General features: G+C 39.7%; 1 protein-coding gene across 2 annotated transcripts in view; it reads right to left on the minus strand.

The window, feature by feature from the left end:
• Positions 1 to 20,048, minus strand: part of shank3a (SH3 and multiple ankyrin repeat domains 3a) — a 390,305-nt gene that overhangs the window by 153,018 nt on the left and 217,239 nt on the right. For both annotated transcript variants that reach the window (XM_048169401.1, XM_048169402.1), the window contains 3 exons: positions 13,282 to 13,390; positions 8,488 to 8,639; positions 3,930 to 4,097 (listed from right to left, as the gene is read on the minus strand). In XM_048169401.1, the coding sequence (XP_048025358.1) occupies positions 3,930 to 4,097; positions 8,488 to 8,639; positions 13,282 to 13,390 (429 nt within the window). The remainder of the gene's footprint in view (positions 1 to 3,929; positions 4,098 to 8,487; positions 8,640 to 13,281; positions 13,391 to 20,048) is intronic.

Genomic DNA, 20,048 nt, shown 5'->3' on the forward strand with positions numbered 1-20,048 from the left:
ATTCACATTTAGCCATTCATTCAGTGATGTACAATATACACGTCCATTTAAAGAGACACACACATGCTGACAGATGTGCAAGGATGACTAAAATATAAACTATAGTGGTGTGTGAAAAGCAGCTTTATCAAGACAAAGACACTTGGCATTTACTTGGGTTGCCATAGATTCTCTTTGGAAATGACAATTGTAGGTCAGACAGATGGATGAGAACATTAGAAAGGAGGCAGAGTGGTGGAAAAATAAATATTATGATAAGAAAAGTGCCCACCTCCCCACACCCACACACAAATCAGGCCTGACAACCATTGCCCTCTTTCTGCACACTAAGGGCAAGACTCCTGAGGGCAGTGTGTGTTTGTGAGGTGTAGGTAACATAGTTTAACAGCATGTCCGTCACATTTTTAGGCCTGATCTAATTTGGGGAATGAGCCTCAGGTTAAACACTGTAAACTCACAGCGGCAGCAACGGTACAGCTGTGTGTGTATGTATACGCACACATGCGCGCACACACACACACACGCACAATCCTATGTGACCCAGCAGCTCTTCCACCCTCAGGGCATCTATGCCTCCATGCATCCATTCACCCATCCATCCGTTTCCAGACGTGACGCTCTCAGCTGCGGCTACAAAATGATTGTTTTTCATAAACAGAAAAGAAACCGCAAGCTCTCATCTTTCCCCTCTAAACAGGGCAAAAAGAAATAAAACTATTTGCATATCCTGAAGGAAATATCAGTGCTTGCAAAGCTGCAAAACAACATGTTTGTTGTAAAATAATTCAGAAAAGGAGAAGAAAAGCCAGAGAAATGGAAGACATTGGACAAGGAAGAAAGTGGACACTCATAAATGGCAGTTCAATTTTGAATGCCAAACAGGGCTGAAACTAATGATTATTTGATAATTTACTAATTTGAAGGTACCATAGAACGCTTTTTCACAAGATGTAATATAAGTCTAAGGTGTCCCCTGAATGTGACTGTGAAGTTTCAGCTCAAAATACCCCATAGATTTTCTTTTATTCATTTTTTTAACTGCCTATTTTGGGGCATCATTAAATATGCGCTGATTCAGCGTGCTTCCCCTTTAAATGCTCGTGCTCCCCACCCCCAAGCTTGCGACTCTATAATACATTGCATAAACAAACATGCAGCATACCTGATTATGTGAGTATAGTATTTATTTGGATGTTTACATTTGACTCTGAATGAGTTTCATAGTAGCCTATGTGTGGCTAACGGGGCTAACGCTAACATTACACACTGTTGGAGAGATTTATAAAGAATGAAGTTGTGTTTATGAATTATACAGACTGCAAGTGTTTAATAATGAAAATAACGACAGCTCTTGTCTCCGTGAATACAGTAATAACCGATGGTAACTTTAACCACATTTAACAGTACATTAGCAACATGCTAACGAAACATTTAGAAAGACAATTTACAAATATTACTAAAAACATCATAATATCATGGATCATGTCAGTTATTATTGCCCAATCTGCCATTTTTTGCTATTGTCCTTGCTTGCTTACCTGCATAAAGTCTGTTGATTCGGCTGTGCACAGCTTCAGATGTTAATACTGGCTTGTCTAATGCCTTGAACATGGGCTGGCATATGCAAATATTGGGGGCGTACATATTAATGATCCCGACTGTTACGTAACAGTCGGTGTTATGTTGAGATTCGCCTGTTCTTCGGAGGTCTTTTAAACAAATGAGATTTACAAAAGAAGGTGGAAACAATGGAGTTTGAGACTCACTGTATGTCATTTCCATGTACTGAACTCTTGTTATTCATCTATACCAAGGTAAATTCAATTTTCAATTCTATGGCACCTTTAAGGGTTATTTTGAAGTCTAATAATAATAATAGAAATGTATTATTATAAATATATTATTGCTTTTTTGCACTTTGCACTTTTTGCACTTTAACTTCATTAAAATGTATATAAATATTGGTGTTAATGTTATTATAAAAACAACAATTATTATTATTATTATTATTATTATTATTATATATTTATTTATTAGGACATTAAAGGGGGGTATCACACACAGTTTCTGCCAATCTCATGTTAATCTTAAGTACCTAGTAGTGCATCCTTCATATCTCCAAAAAGTCTTTAGTTTCCCTGGATAACTTTTGAATCACTTAATGAATATAGCGTATAGTGACTGATGAACAATGAATTTATGAATTCACTATGTTCGTGTTGTTTACATTATATGCACTTGGGTGCCTATTGCCAACAAAACAGACATATGCAGCAGTTTTACTCACCACCTGAGGTTCTGACTCATGACCGAGACCGCTGTGACCGCTCCATCTTTCAGTTTCAAACTATCTGTAAATCCAATGTAGAACTGGGTCTTGTTTATGAAACCATAAGCACCGATCCCGAGGGCTCGAGCAGCCACGGAAAAACACGAGATATTCTCCATTCATCTTAACCAATAAAAAAGTGATTGCAACTATCAGTTTCTATGGTTATTTTAATAACAAATATCGAGAGCGCATCAATGTAATGCATGAGCACAAAACTCTCCGCTCCACTTAACGCTGGGTTCTTTGGGAAGCAAGGTTATCTTTCCCTCACAACCAAAAACACACTTCTTTGGTGACATTGTTGATTTCATGAAGTCATGTGACCTGTGCAGCACTGCCGATGACTTCCGTAAAGCCGAATGTGCATTGATGGGCGTGCTCTTGCTCTCTCGCTCTGGTCGACGTGTGCGCACGCGCCCTTCCTGGAAAAGTGCCCGTATAAGGAATTCTGACCTTTATGACGTTACAAAGGCCCATACTCGAAAAAAAGATTGCTAAGTTTATGAGGATTTGGAAGAGTATTTTTGGCACAGAAATACTCCGTCATACGTCCAACTCGTGTTTTGAAACTTTGGCCATGTTTAGCATGAGAACCTCTTTAACAGTGTAAATAAGTCAGAATACATGAAATAGCATTATACACCCCTTTAACATCAATATTCATATTCGTATGCATGAAGTTAGTATAAGTAAAGCTATACAGTCCTAATAAAGTGAGCAAATCAGTCTTATTTACTTGCCATTTTTCATTCACATTTGGAACTTGGCAAGTATTAATTTTAGATCCTGTGTGGAGGTTAAAACAAGTGTGGATATACGTCCCTCACTGATATTCTCTCTCTCACCCTTTTCAAGCTTTGGAAAAGGTCAGATGTCATGAATGCAAATGTCATGCACCAGGGGCTGCTAACTGAGAGAAATAGTTTAGAAGTAAGTGTGTGTGCCTGGCCAGCCTCCAGAACATGGATAGAGATGGAGAAAAAGCCTGTGGAAGACAGTCTCCTACTGCATAACCCTGCAGTAATTCACAGGGTCAGCCGATTGTAAGTCAATATTGTGACCTGATTGTGTGTGTGTGTGTGTGTGTGCTCTATTTATTTTTTCCTCTTTGAAGCCCATTTGTAATGTTCGTCAACATTATTTGCACCAAAAACAGCCGTAATTTAGTTTTTCATTTTCCATCCTTTTTCTGACTCTGAAAAGACCTAGAATGCTTTTAAGACTTCTGTATGTAAGTAATTCACTCTGGCCATGTTCACACAGCAGCAGAATATGGTTGTCAGTCCTGTATTTGAGTCAATACGGTTACGTTCACACACAGTTTTTTACGGGAGTGACAACCGCATTCTATAACTGAACTCGCACCCAAAAATTTTCAGGACTAAAATAAAAATAAAAATAAAATCAATAAAATCAATTAAAAAAATCAATAAAAATCAATAAATCAAAATAAAAACAATCTGTCAAAATAAAAAATAAAATCTTACTGTTCCCAAACATTTGAACAGTAGTGTATATGTAAATGTGAACGTGAATGTGGTGTGTGAGGTCAATCCCATGACGATTTGAATTATAAACATTACAACAAGTGTGTTACCTGGTGAATCTCCTGCCAGCCGTTCTCATCCATGCAGCCCACCTGAGCGTGATCATGCAGCAGGAGCTCGCAGCAGTACGGGTCGCCCCCCACCATAGAGCTGTGATACAGTGGAGTCAGGCCACGACTGTCCTTGTAATCCGGAGAGGCGCCCAAGTCCAGCAGCGTCTGCAAACACAAATGATACCCATTTCTCTCATTTAGCCAATTAAATTCCTTGTCTCATTTCTCCAAAATCCTGCCCTTAAAAGTCAGCTAACCCTTAAAAGTCAGCTAAATTGACAGACAGAGATCGTTTCAAAGTTTTGTCAATGTCTAGCAGCACTGCACAGTCAGACTCTTTTTTACTTTTTACAGCACCTCAGGCTGTCATACAGACAATTTCAATGATATCTGTCAAGTATTAGGGACATTTACTGCATACTATTTCATAAAAAAAAAAAAAAAAAAAAATCACACAGCATCTCTTTAAGTGCCTTGCTCAAGGGCATGAAGGCAAAAGTTCATGGATCAACCATTGTGGGGTTTGAACCTACAACCTTACCAGTCGAGTAAGCATATATCAGCATAGACTGGTGCACTTTGTCGCTTATCCTTGCAGATTTACTGCTAGCTCCAACCAGTTCTGTAATGCAATATGCATTAGGCGATCAGTGAACAGACTGGGTGTGCTATCTGAGGCTGAGACTAGACTGCACCACAGACCCTCATAACTGATGATTCAAAAGCCAAGCCAATTTATGAGCTGTGACAAGTCATCCAAGACTCATTTTATGAGTTCACATTCAAATAGTTACAAATAGTTTTTAAATTTCATCAGAATTACTGCACTTTCACGCAAGAACAAATCAAGAGAATCTCAACATATACACATGGTTTATTTTACCTCATCTAGTTTCCTGATTTATTATATTTATCATAGAAATGAACACACTCTCAACATTATGAAAACTGGTAAAAAAAAAAAAAAGTTCTCTCACAAGCAGTGAAATTCCTAATAGTAATTCCAAATTATGTTAATGTTTTTTATTACATGTTTCGATTTATTACAGTTCATCAAATCATTTGAGTAGATTACCATAATGGAGCTTGCTAAAATCCAGCTTACATGTTTGTAGGTGTTTGTCAGCAATTTTTTCACAGTGTAGAGAGAGTGGGTGCGCATGGATATATATACATACATACACAGTGGGTACGGAAAGTATTCAGACCCCCTTAAAAATTGTTGACATTTTTGCAGATTTATTAAAAAAGAAAAACTGAAATATCACATGGTCCTAAGTATTCAGACCCTTTGCTGTGACACTCATATATTTAACTCAGGTGCTGTCCATTTCTTCTGATCATCCTTGAGATGGTTCTACACCTTCATTTGAGTCCAGCTGCGTTTGATTATACTGACTGGACTTGATTAGGAAAGCCACACACCTGTCTATATAAGACCTTACAGCTCACAGTGCATGTCAGAGCAAATGAGAATCATGAGGTCAAAGGAACTGCCTGAAGAGCTCAGAGACAGAATTGTGGCAAGGCACAGATCTGGCCAAGGTTACAAAAAAAATTCTGCTGCACTTAAGGTTCCTAAGAGCACAGTGGCCTCCATAATCCTTAAATGGAAGACGTTTGGAACGACCAGAACCCTTCCTAGAGCTGGCCGTCTGGCCAAACTGAGCTATCTTGGGAGAAGAGCCTTGGTGAGAGAGGTAAAGAAGAACCCAAAGATCACTGTGGCTGAGCTCCAGAGATGCAGTCGGGAGATGGGAGAAAGTTGTAGAAAGTCAACCATCACTGCAGCCCTCCACCAGTCGGGGTTTTATGGCAGAGTGGCCCGACAGAAGCCTCTCCTCAGTGCAAGACACATGAAAGCCCGCATGGAGTTTTCCAAGATGGTGAGAAATAAGATTCTCTGGTCTGATGAGACCAAGATAGAACTTTTTGGCCTTAATTCTTAGCGGTATGTGTGGAGAAAACCAGGCACTGCTCATCACCTGTCCAATACAGTCCCAACAGTGAAGCATGGTGGTGGCAGCATCATGCTGTGGGGGTGTTTTTCAGCTGCAGGGACAGGACGACTGGTTGCAATTGAGGGAAAGATGAAGTACAGGGATATCCTGGACAAAAACCTTCTCCAGAGTGCTCAGGACCTCAGACTGGGCTGAAAGTTTACCTTCCAACAAGAAAATGACCCTAAGCACACAGCTAAAATAATGAAGGAGTGGCTTCACAACAACTCCGTGACTGTTCTTGAATGGCCCAGCCAGAGCCCTGACTTAATCCCAATTGAGCATCTCTGGAGAGACCTAAAAATGGCTGTCCACCAACGTTTACCGTCCAACCTGACAGAACTTGAGAGGATCTGCAAGGAGGAATAGCAGAGGATCCCCAAATCCAGGTGTGAAAAACTTGTTGCATCTTTCCCAAAAAGACTCATGGCTGTATTAGATCAAAAGGGTGCTTCTACTAAATACTGAGCAAAGGGTCTGAATACTTAGGACCATGTGATATTTCAGTTTTTCTTTTTTAATAAATTTGTAAAAATGTCAACAATTCTGTGTTTTTCTGTCAATATGGGGTGCTGTGTGTACATTAATGAGAAAAAAAATTAACTTAAATGATTTTAGCAAATTGCAGCAATATAACAATGAGTGATTTAAGGGGGTCTGAATACTTTCCGTACCCACTGTGTGTATATATATATATATATATATATATATATATATATCTATCAGGGGTGTTCGGTCCATATAAGCTGGAAATGCTCTGCATACCCAAGCCATCGTGGAATTGCTAATTAATATTATTACTATAAATTACTATAAATTCCTTTGTTTGAGGTAAACCATAAAGCTTACATGATAAAATGTTGGTAATGCATATGCTATAGTCCGTCATATATTTATTTGCCAAACCATGGTCATTTTCTTCAAATCTGCCAGTGACGGAGGGTTCTGGGTATGATGATCTTACAACAGCTTTGCCGGCTATGCTCTGTTGTTATGTATCATCAGCACTGTCGCACTGTACAGCACTGTAACTCTCAGAGTTTTGAATCAATATTCTTCATTTGTTAATGCCACCAATTTGCATTATTTCAACATATTTTTTTAAAAGAATACTTATATTTGTATTTGTTTATATTGGGTTTAATTAATTAAAACACTGCCCTCCAAAAGTTTGGAAACGCCCTAGAAAAGTGGGGTTTTGGACAATATTGGCATGAATCCTTTTAATTTGTGATAATTTTGCACTGATAAGGGACAACACAAACTACAAAAACATATTTTATTACATAAACACTTTATACATAGAAAAAAATAATAATTTTTGATTCATCAAAATATCCACCATTAGCAGCTATCTGACCTAAACTGGGTTCTAATTGGTTCATTGTATTCTAAACTTAACTGGCAATCAATTGTTGAAGCTATTAAGGTGTGCTGACCCAAAAATCTTTTACAAACCTGGGACAAGTTTAAACCAGTAACCAGGCATCACAGCTGGCAAAGGGGCATATCTGACTTTGACATGTATATATTGCCATTATTATGTAATCAAAATGAAAATTATTATTGCTGGTTTTCAATGATAATGTCAAGTTACTTTAATGTATTTGCACCAAAAAATGCTAAGGATTTATGCTGATATCATTCAAAACCACACTTTGCCAGGTTTGTTTCCAAACTTTTGGAGGGCAGTGTATTTATAATAGGCTACTAATAGGCCTATTTATTATGTATATGTATACTTATTCATTTAATTAAAAAATATACTTCTGGCATACATTTCAACTGACACCTTAGTGTTTATTTGTTGTCTCTGATTTAGATCTGAGACTTTTACTAAGCCGACGCACCGTACCGTTTAAAGGTGACGTATGTAGTTTGTGCTGGACTAGTGCCACCTAAAGGAATCACAAAAATACAGCATATTTTGCAATCGACCCTTTGTGCATCGCGTCCCACCCAAACAACACAATCACAGCTCTTATAGGTGATTGTGAAGGCATGTCTCAACAGACAAATATAGGCTACTTTCAATAAAAGGTCCAACATATTAGAAATTGTAATGTGTCAAGAGAGTGAGCAACTGAGTATCTAACACTCTGTGTAGAGTGAACCTGAGCGTTTAGCTTATAATAAAGAAATCCAACGTACACTATCTGCACCAGGAACAGTTTTGACATAACAGCACACCTGGTTAAAAAAAGTCACAGCTTGCCAACATATATCAATTCCACAAACAGCAATGTATGTATGTAACTATAACTGTCTGAGTTCATAAAATGTGACAAAACAACACTGATATGCCTCTTTCAGTTGAACTTCAGATGACACATCAGCTGTGTACGAGTCCTCTCCAGCAAAAGATCTGCTCTGATCATTATAAAACACAGCAAGCTTTTATAGAGCCTGCTGTCAATGAACGCTTTTCATCTTTGTGCCACTCTATGACTCATGTCTGGACAGACACGCGTACCTCTGATCTCTCTTTCAAGTATGTATGAGAACCCCATGTTCCCTCCCATCGTCGGCAGGACGAGTGTGTGTGTGTTACTCACTATAAGTGCCGTGTGGTTCTTGGTGCGGACTGCTTTGTGAAGGGCAGTTATGCCGTCTCTGGTCCTGAAATCCAGGTGAGCTCCTCCATTCTTCAGAACCTTTATGAGCTCTGCGCAGCCTTCCAGCTGCGACGCCATCGTCAACGGACATTCTGCACACACAGAAACAACTGTTGACTTTTTCGGTGCATATGAGCTCAATTTTAAAGGAGTTTTGTAAGTTTGTAGCTTTTTTTGTGACTCGCCTCCTGTGAAATACAAATGGAGACATTTCAAAGAATTTTCATGTTGCTCTTTCCTTTTTTGTTCCACAAAAGAAAGTGACAGGTTTGGGCCAACATGACAACATAAGAATTTTTATTTTGGGTGAACTGTCCTTTTAAGTCTATTTTATTTTGAATCTATCTTTCTCTTCCGGTCTCTTCCTTTTTGGCAAAGGTCAAGGATACATGAACTGTGGTCAAATTGTTCAGCTTCTGTCTCCAGACAGCTTTACACCGATTTTGAAATGCTGCACAACTCAGAGGTCACTGCTGCTCTATCTGTAACAATACACACGTGTATACAAACACAAACTCTTCCATTTCTGTCCATCAACGTGGCCAGAGGTCAGTCCTAACCAGTTCCAAACAAACGCATGAATAAATCTGAATAAGTATGAGGGAATTTGCATAGAAGGTGATCTTATCTTCCCAGCATGCACTGGGAGAGGTCAAACTTGATTACACCATAGTCATTCATGCAGAACAATCTTTCTTTTTCTTTCACTCTAATTGAAAACTGAAATGAGGATATTTAACTTCTCAATGTTTAAGATTTCAATGAGACCATGAGGATCAACAGCTGACATTTAATGCTCAAAATATGGTGAGTAAATGGGTGATTTTTCAAGTAGGGGCACTTCTAACCACTTGAACAATGGATCTTTAAACTATGTTTTATTTATGCTAACTTAAAGGCACAATATGTATTTTTTTTGCCACATCTGAGTGTGTTGAAAATGATGTTATAACGTTACTCTGTGCGTTCGCTCGGCGGCTGCTATGAGACACATCGATTTTAGAAAATCATATTAATATAATCAAGAAAACGAGATTCAAACTAAACATGTTGAGCTATATAACAATGATTAGATTTCTGTCTATAAATGCATCCAAACAGTTGTTCCCTTTTCTAATAAAACATATAATATATTAAAGAGTCTTTGGTGTTTCCATGGTTTCTATGAAATATATCCGGAAATCGAGGATAACGCAGGTATGATGTCATTGATAGGTGACACACGGACACGGTCCGAGTCCTGGTTGAAATTGCTTACTTCTCTGGATTTAAACATTCTTGGAAACATCCGGGATAATGTAAGTACACAAATCAACAAACTATATAACACTGTCCTAGTGGTTTTTGGATATTTTAATCCAAATATCTTACATATTGTGTCTGATCTTCGTCTTCATCAACCTTCAAGTGTATTTTGCCAGATAATGTGTGATGTATTACATTTTGATATGATGTGTGATGTCAATACCATTTTTTTTTTTTTTTTAGTTTTAGAGTAGTTCAATAAAACATGTTAATGCAAGTTAGCTAGCAGTCAATTTACCTAAAATAAATGAAAATTAATAATTAATTAATTGAAGTAAAAATGTTAATAAAGCTACTCTCATATTATGACATAAAAATCCAAAAATACATTATTATTATATTAATAATAATATTGTTACTACTAATATAACAACAACAACAATAATAAACAATTTCTTATCATTTATGTTTCCCGGTACATCTTATTTCAAACAAACCAAGAACAAAGTGTTTTTTATGCCTGCCATGATAGGAATGAAAGCCATATTGGGGAGAGTATATATAAAAAAAAAATCTAAAAACTAAAACGTACACATAGATATTAAATTAACTGAAACAAACTTTTTCCCTTTTTTTTTTTTTTAACAACATTACTAACAACTTTCAAAGGGACCAAAATCATCTAACTGAAGAATTACTGCAATACAGTTTAAATAGATTTCCACTGTTCAGTTCAAGTTCTGCTGTTAGCTGACCCAGAGCCAAGAGATAAACACTAAGAGATCGGGTCATGGCACCAATTTAACAGTACTGAGCAAAGTCAACATACACTCAGACGTGCGCACTCACACACACACACACTTGTATGTGTGGTTTACGGGGACTCTACATAGCCGTAATCAGGGTTTTTCCTGGCTGAGGAGGAGGTGGTAAAATCTTGATCACGGTAGAAAAAAAAAAACACTTTTACAAGCGCATATTTTAGATATTTTAATATTAAGAGAATTAGATTTGTATTTTGAGAACACTATCATATATACAGTGTTTCCCACAGGATTGTCTTTTTTCCGTGGTGGTTGTCTCTGTTCCAATAGGGGGTCTGGGGACATGCTCCCCCAGAAGGAAATTTTGTACATTTTAAAGATAAATTCATTAATCTTGTGCACTTTGAGAGTTCAAAATTAAGAGCTCCAACCCATGTTCAGTGTGTAATCTGAACAAAGAAAAAGTCTTGTACCTGAACTTTAAAGGGGACTCTAATAGGGCTCGTGCGCTAGAGATGTGCAGATCAGCTCTAACATCACCCAAATCCAATGTTAAAAATAAATCATCCACCCGCCAACTTCCCAAACCTACAATATTCCCTGATTTAAAATTCTCAGTTAAGCATGATGATATAATAATATGATACTTAATATTGGGGGGGGGGGGGGGGGGGGGGGCAATTAAAGCCTATTACTTTGTGGATTTCCGTACTCGCCTCGTCTTTACAGCAGAGCACATAACAGAAGAACAGACCCTACCACTGTAAATCTGCATTAAAAGGATGGGCTTATTCCTCGTCTCTGAACTTCCTGGCTCTCCAGTATCTCTCAAGCCTGCCACGGCCTCGGATCGCCTTTGTGGGTTCCGGCAGGACGGTTGCTTGCTGGAGAGGTATGTGGAGGAATTTGTTGAGCTTGCTTATTTGGCGAATTGGCCAGATGCATGTTTAAACGCTTGTTTTCTGGCGGGGCTGGATGAGGACATGATTCGTTTTAAAGAACCTGCCTGTTATTTTTCCCTAGTCGATGCAATTATTCTGATTTTGTTTCTAATTTGTTTGTAATTGAGGAGGTTCTTGATAGATCATACGATCCTCCCAGAAACACAGGCGGCCTGGCCAGTTTGCCAATCTCTATTTTCCTCCACCTACCCCTCCAGTGGGCATTCCCCTGGTGTCCTGCTGGACCCAAAACCCCACATGGCCAATGAAAAATCCTCCGCTGGGCCAAGACGGCCTAAGAGGAAAAGGAAGAAGGCCGCCAAGCAACCTCAGTCTCCTGAGTTTTCTGCTTCCGTGCAGCCCCAGTCTCCGGAGTTTTCTGCCTCCGTGCAGCCCCAGTCTACTGAGTTTTCTGCCTCCGTGCAGCTCCAGTCTCCTGAGATTTCTGCCTCCGCGCAGTCCGAGTCTCCTGAGTTTTCTGCTTCCGGACAGCCCCAGTCTCCCGAGTTTTCTGTCGCCGAGCAGCTCAAGGCACTAGCCATTGAGGAAAGGGACTGGCTAATAGACTTTTGGGCTGAGCCAGCTCCTAGTCCCCTCGACCTAACTCCATGCTTCGCCGAGCCCACTCCAAGCTTCGCTGAGCCCGCTCCAAGCTTCGCCGAACCTGCTCCAAGCCTCACCGAGCCCGCTCCAGCCTCCGTTGAGCCCGCTCCAGCCCTCGGGCTATGTACCCGTGGGTGGGAAACGTGGGGGGCACACATGTGGGTGGGGCTCGAAACCCGCCATGGCCGCCCACGGCTCCTGACCCGCCATGGCTGTCCACGGTTCCAGATCCACCATGGCTGTCCACGGTTCCAGACCAGCCATGGCCGCCCACGGCTCCAGACCTGCCATGGCTGTCCACGGTTCCAGATCCACCCTTGCTGTCCACGGTTCCAGATCCACCATGGCTGTCCACGGTTCCAGACCAGCCATGGCCGCCCACGGCTCCAGACCTGCCATGGCCGCCCACGGCTCCTGACCCGCCATGGCTGTCCACGGTTCCAGATCCACCCTTGCTGTCCACGGTTCCAGACCTGGAAACTGGCTGCCCATGACCCCTGAACCGTCACGGCTGCCCGAGACTCATGACCCACCATGACGGCCCGAGATCCTAGGACCGCCCTGGAGACCTCCGCACCCTTCTGCACCCTCCCTCACCTGCCTTTAGGTCTCCAGGGCGCTCACCCCCTTCCCCAGTTGTTACATCTGAGGCGCGTGGACGCGCCTACCGGGGAGGGGGAGGTAATGTTACATTCACGCCTTCACATTCATGCTGGGACACCAGTTCCCAGCATCCTCCTGTTCTACAAACCTGTCTGCACTTCCCTCATCAGTCTTCCCGCCATCTCCCCGGATTCCCAGCACCTGTTGTCCTCGTCAGCACTCCCTTTAAGTTGGACTCACTCCCTGCACTCCTTGTCCGTTCTCGTCTCGCTGTTATTCCTGGATTGTCAGCAGAGCACATAACAATATTCTATCCCCTTACACTAACCCAACCCAGACACCTACCCAATACAGAAACCATTTGGCATTTTCAAATTCTCAAAAAAACAAACAAACAAACAAAAAAAAACGGTTTAGTATGTTTTTTAAGCCATGTTTACATTGTAATACCCATGTCATTATACACATTTGTGTCCTCATGAACCATATATACAAGAAAACACACACACACACACAAAACTGGGCATTTGGAAGATGTTAATTAATCTGGACTTTTGAGTAAAGGTGGTGTCACTTACCTCCGGTCTCTGGGTCATGGAAGTTTGGGTCAAGACCTTTCTCCAGAAACTTTGATACCTTCTCAACGTTCCTTTGCTGAACATATTCCATAAACTTTTTCAAGTTAGCCTGAGGGAATGAGAGAAAAAGATATGGAGAGAGATGTGAGGCAAGTTGAATAATGCAAAAGAAGGATAAAAGCAAAAACAGGCGAGTTTTCCCAAGCGGAAGAAACAGAGATGGAATAAAGCTCCACAGTACTCCACAGAAATGACTTAATTTTAGCTTCCAGAGACATACAGGCAAAGGTCTTAATAAATACATTAGAACATCTGTTGATGCAACATTCCTGATCCATAATCCATTGTTTAAAATCATATAACATATTAAGATTTCAAAATGCACTGAACAACATTTCCATAAGACTGAGTCTACTGTAGCTACAGCTCGTTTCTTTCACCCAAAAATCTTCCTCTAAGCTTTATAGCATCTTTTCATGACTTGTCACACAAACCCTTATTATGTAAGAATGAAAACAACATGAGTGAATATATTGTGTATATAATGCTTATAGGAAGGGATTGTCTAAAAAGTATCATTAGAGAGATCTTCTAGCCAAGAGTTTCTTACAGATACTCAATCGTAACATCTGTTGCTGTATCAAAATAATAATTAAAACAAACAAATAATTTAAAAATAATTTCAACCTTCAGTTGAAAAAAAGTCTAAGGCAAAATAACCACAAGACTGCTTAATAGACAATTTAAACTTAAAGGGATAGTTCACCCAAAAATGAAAATTTGATGTTTATCTGCTTACCCCCAGCGCATCCAAGATGTAGGTGTCTTTGTTTCTTCAGTAGAACACAAATGATGATTTTTAACTCCAACCGCTGCCGTCTGTCAGTGGTATAATGCAAGTCAGCGGGAACTTGGACTATAAGAGTAAATAAAACACGACAGACAAATCCAAATTAAACCCTGCGGCTCGTGACGACACATTGATGTCTTAAGACACGAAACGATCGGTTTATGTGAGAAACCGAACAGTATTTATATCGTTTTTTTACCTCTAATACACCACTATGTCCAACTGCATTCATCACTCGATTCGTTTGGTCTGATCGCGCTCTGACAGCGGCAGTGATGTCTCGCGCATATACTTCAATGAGAGCGAGACATCACTGCCGCTGTCAGAGCGCGATCAGACCAAACGAATCGAGTGATGAATGCCGTTGGACATAGTGGTGTATTAGAGGTAAAAAATGATATAAATACTATTCGGTTTCTCGCATAAACCAATCGTTTCTTGTCTTAGGACATCAATGTGTCGTCACGAGCTGCAGGGTTTAATTTGGACTTGTCTAAGCAAGTTTTATTTACTCTTATTGTAGAAGTTCCCATCCACTAGTATTATTTGACTGACAGACAGCAACGGTTGGAGTTAAAAATCATAATTTGTGTTCTACTGAAGAAACAAATTCACCTACATCTTGGATGCTCTGGGGGTAAGCAGATAAACATCAAGTTTTCATTTCTGGGTGAACTATCCCTTTAACAGTTCAAAAAACAATTTTTTTTTTAATGGAAAAATAAAAGGGATACCTCACTTAAAAATGAAAGCATGTATGACTTTCTTCTATGGAACACAAAATAAGATATTTTAAAACACTGGACACTAATGACTTTCAATATATGGACAGAACATCTTTGGACATCTTTCAAAATGTCGCCTTTTGTGTTCCACAGACATGAATGTGGTGGAGTAAATGGAAAGCAGTGCCTCCAAGTCACTGTGATTGGCTGATTACACACAATACAACAACAATAGTAGTAGTAATAATAATAATAATAATAATAACACCTGCCTATTCGATACAATAATATCTCTTTACATCTGTTCCACAGAGCCAGTCTGAATGAGTCAAACTAGTGGAAATAGATGGACTAATTACAGATTAAACAATTTACCCACTCTAACAAAGTCACATTGGTTACAAATGAATCTAAATTCACTTAAATTGATAGTCAGTTTTTACTGACCAGAGGGTGCCTATTAATAATTACTTAGCCATTACTGCAGTTATATTTAAGCAATGTAATGTTTAAAAACTATCATAAAATTGACTTTGATGTAGTTTTAATAAACAGTATGTTCATTTAAATATACAAACTATTCTATTATTGGTTTCTTGTTTATTATTGGTTTCTTGTGTAATAATGCAAAATGGAACTAAAAAAAATATATTTTTAGTCTTAGACTAAAAAAAGAGCAGCGACTTTGTCTCCTGATTTCAGAAGTCCAGCACACGCTGCTGAGCGCAACAGTATGACAGTAGTGTATAGCTCTATCTAACTATCTCTGGTCTTGCAGACTGTTACATAAAACCCTCAGAAGATCGAGGCCGGCCAAACACACACTCTCACACGTGCACACACACACACACACACACACACTCACACCTGTCCCCTGCCAAATGCATGTAAAAGGCGTGGGTTTCTCACCATGTGTGGCGTTAGCTGATCTCCTGCGTCTTCATCTACTCTGATGTGCATCAAGTCATCACACCGCCCTGATTCCACCCCGGCACACTACCATCTGAGCATCTCTGTCTCTGTCTCTCACACACACACACACTCACACATGCTCTCCGCAGCTCCGCCTTTCCATGCGGTGAATATTAGAAACTCACTCTCTCGGTCCTCTCTCGCTCTCAGCCACTCAAGCTGTTGTTATGGAGATGGGATACAAAAGAATTTTTGGCAAAGAGAGAGACAGAGAGAGAGAGTGTTGTGTGTTTGTGTGCGAGTCGAGCGTAAAACCTCTAGTGGTTATTTGATGCGGGTAATCTCATTGGATGGTGGAAAACCAAACAGCTTTTCTACTATGAGAAGAACAAATCATAATATAATATTACAGCCCTCGGTTTCTCTGTCTTTCTCTTTTTTTCCCCTCACATACTGAATAATATTTCCACAGATTTTCAGCTAGGGTACAAATACTGCCTCTCTTGCACTAAAATCTGACTTAATTATGTTAACTGGATGGCTCACATCTTAACGGTGGTTCAACAATATTATGGATAATGAAAATTACAAGTCTGCCAATGTTGCATGATGGGTTTGTTTTTACTAGCAATAATGGAGCATAAAAACTCAATAATCATGTAATGGTTATGGTGGGAATTTTGGGAAGTAACTTGTGGCCTGATTGGAGTCATGAGAGCAACTGTACATGCCAAACAGCTAGTGTGAAAAAACAAAAATTCACTTGCTAATCTTTTTGTGTAAAGTTGCCATGACGACATGATTCCTAAAACCCTAAAATGATCATAAAATAGTCCAGAATAAATTTACAGCTGAAATGATATTGACGTTATTTAATTTTTGTGGTAACTGCTGTTGATTGAGCACTATTAATTCATACACTATAAGCAGTGTTGGGGGAATTAAAAGTAACGCGAGTTACATAATCAGATTGCATTTTCAAGTAACTAGAAAAGTAACATTACTTTTAAATTCACAACAAAATATCTGAGTTACTTTTTCCAAGTAAGTAATGCAAGTTACTTTGTTTTCCCATGTATTGACTGTTATCTCTCCTGTCCCCATGTTGAGAGAAATCGTAAGTGCAGAGGCATGGTGTGTAAACATGATGGTTATTGTAGTTCTAGACTAAATGTAAGCACACATTTACTCATCTGACTTGAACAAAAACAGATTCAGATGCAAACTCAGAATATTTCACAATAATTTAATGTTAAATAACACAAATATACTTTATGTACTTAATCTCACTTTATAAACCAATGTCTTTGTCGCTGACCTTTGATGAGACAATTCAACCATACCAATAAGCAAAATAGACTTGTTGTTTTTAGTTCTGAAATAAGAGTGTTGAACTTTTTTCTCCTATTCTTCTGCAATCCAGAATGGCAGCACAGCTGAAAGGTTTGTATGAGCTGCGTACTCTACTGTACAGCTGAAAGTTTGCATTTCCTTCAGCCCGAGGATTATTCATTTCACTTCTGGTGTAAAAGAAACTTTACATTTGCCAAAAACAGAACTTTCATATATGAATATACAGTACTTGTTTGTTCAGCGCATCCCACAGATGCTCGATTGAAAGGAGATTTGGGGAATATGGAGGCCAAGTCAACACCTCAAACTCGTTGTTGTGCTCCTCAAACCATTCCTGAACTGTTTTTGCTTTGTGGCAGGGCGCATTATTATGCTGAAAGAGGCCACAGCCACCAGAGAATACCGTTTCCATGAAAGGGGTGTACATGGTCTGCAACAATGTTTAGGTAGGTGGTACGTGTCAAAGTAACATCCACATGGATGGCAGGACCCAAGGTTTCCCAGCAGAACATTGCCCAAACCATCATACTGTCTCCGCCAGCTTGCCTTATTCCCATAGTGCATCCTGGTGCCATGTGTTCCCAGGTAAGCAACGCACACGCATCCGGCCATCCACATGATGTAAAAGAAAATGTGATTCATCAGACCAGGCCACCTTTTTCCATTGCTCCGTGGTCTAGTTCTGATGCTCACATGCACACTGTTGGCACTTTCCACGGTGGACGGGGTCAGCATGGGCACCCTGACTGGCCTTGGCCGCCCATGACCCTGTCGCCGGTTCACCACTGTTCCTTCCTTGGTTCATTTTTGATAGATACTGACCACTGCAGACCGGGAACACCCCACAAGAGCTGCAGTTTTGGAGATGCAGTTTTTGGAGAACCCAGTCGTCTAGCCATCACAATTTGGTCAAACTCACTCAAATCCGTACGCTTGCCCATTTTCCTGCTTCTAACACATCAACTTTGAGGAAAAAAAATTTCACCTGCTGCCTAATTATATATATATATACACACACATATAAACCAAGCAAGTAACTTTCCAAGCAACTTTCCATGAAAAGTAACCAAGTAATGCAATTGGTTCATTTTTAGGGGGTAAAACAATATTGTAATGCATTACCCTAAAAAGTAACTTTCCCCAGCACTGACTATATGTGTGTATAGTGTGTTTACAGTGTATATTTCAGAATTTGAGACACAACAATTGAACTCAGATGCTTGTTGTGGGTGATGCAAGTTGATAAATACAAATGCATATCCAGCATGCAATCAAGTAGTCATCTCTGGAGAATTCTTGACCAGCCTGGACATATCAATTACTAAAACAGATCTGATGTATATGGGCTATCTACTGCTAACGAGAGCCTGAAATAAAACAGACACACATACACACCTTCACAGCAGCTCTATTGCATCAACAAAGCAACTTCTGCCATATGTAGAAAAATATTGTCGAGTTTAACACAATGAAATGATGAAATACATCAGACTGGAATCTGTAATAACAACAGCCCTCGAGTAAAACGCAAAGAAACATTTTTACGAGCAACAAGAGGCAAAACTGTAAAATCAATGAACGTTTCAAGACTGCAAAATGAACCTATTGCTTAACATTTCAGGACAATTACAGCACAAACAAACATCGATGTGATTGCAACTGCACTCAAAAAGGGGAAGTGGGCATCATTTAACTCAAGTGCTCAAAAATTCCCATTGCCTACATCTACTTATAGATACAGAGGTCATTGGAAAGAATGTTGTAGCATTACTGTCTCTGTAAACAATACATTTTGTGGTTCTGAATCAGTCGTGCCTACAAGGAGTGAATTTACAAGCAATTTACAGGGTTTTTTGATATAACACACAGACATTTCATTGTAAACACCAATTACGATAACCTGCAACCCAAATGGATGGAATCAAAAAGCAACAATAAGACTGAGAACATAAATGCAAAGCTATTGTTCTGACAATTTTTATGCCCATCTATAGATGTCAGAACTGGACTAGACTGGTTCTGACACTGGTTCTTCTGGATTCTGGCCTGGATGTAAGCACAGAGATGATCTCCAGATGTGAGGATCACCATCCAAGCCATGGCATCATTTCAAAATTGGGATCTCACCCATTCAGGCTTTACAAAGCCCGGCCACATGCTGGCATTCAGAGAATGTGCACAACACCATCCCTCAGGCAGGAGCTGATGAGCTCAGAGTTCAGATCTAAAGAGAATGCAGGACTGTGAGTAACATGAGATAGACTGGTGTTGACAACCACGTGAGGGCTTTTCTATTACTGCTTCAGCCAGTGCAAAGTAAGAGCAATATTATATTCATATAGACTTTATGTAGCCCCGCCCCTTTTCAGCAATGCGCTCATTGTGTTCTGTCTTTCGGTTTGTATTTCCACAGCATGAAGGTAAGATCTTACGGATTAATGAATGAACCACTCGTTTTAAAATCTTCCCGATCTACTGATATTTGTTTTGACATCCGCTTCAAACATTACAATGGTCATGATAACATTCCTTAACTTTACAATAAGTCAATCCACTTCACAAAGCTAATTACCTTTCGACAGAGATGCCATAGAACTATACAGAGCTACTGCAAGAATGGAAGTTCAAACACAAAATTCTAAAGATGGATACACACTTGTTTCTTTGGCTCATTAAAGGTCCCGTTTTTCGTGGTTTTTTGAAGCTTTGATTGTGTTTATAGTGTGCAATATAACATGTGTTCATGTTTCGCGTGTAAAAAAAACACAGTATTTTTCACATAATTTACTTATCTGTATACCGCTGTTTCCACTGTCATAAAAACGGGCTGATGACTTCCTTGTTCTATGAAGTCCCTCCTTCAGAAATACGTAACGAGTTCTGATTGTGCCAGCGGTTCCTGTGTTGTGATTCGACAGCAGTTTAGC

Source organism: Megalobrama amblycephala, linkage group LG19 (assembly GCF_018812025.1).
Source record: "Megalobrama amblycephala isolate DHTTF-2021 linkage group LG19, ASM1881202v1, whole genome shotgun sequence".
Lineage (NCBI taxonomy): Eukaryota > Metazoa > Chordata > Actinopteri > Cypriniformes > Xenocyprididae > Megalobrama > Megalobrama amblycephala.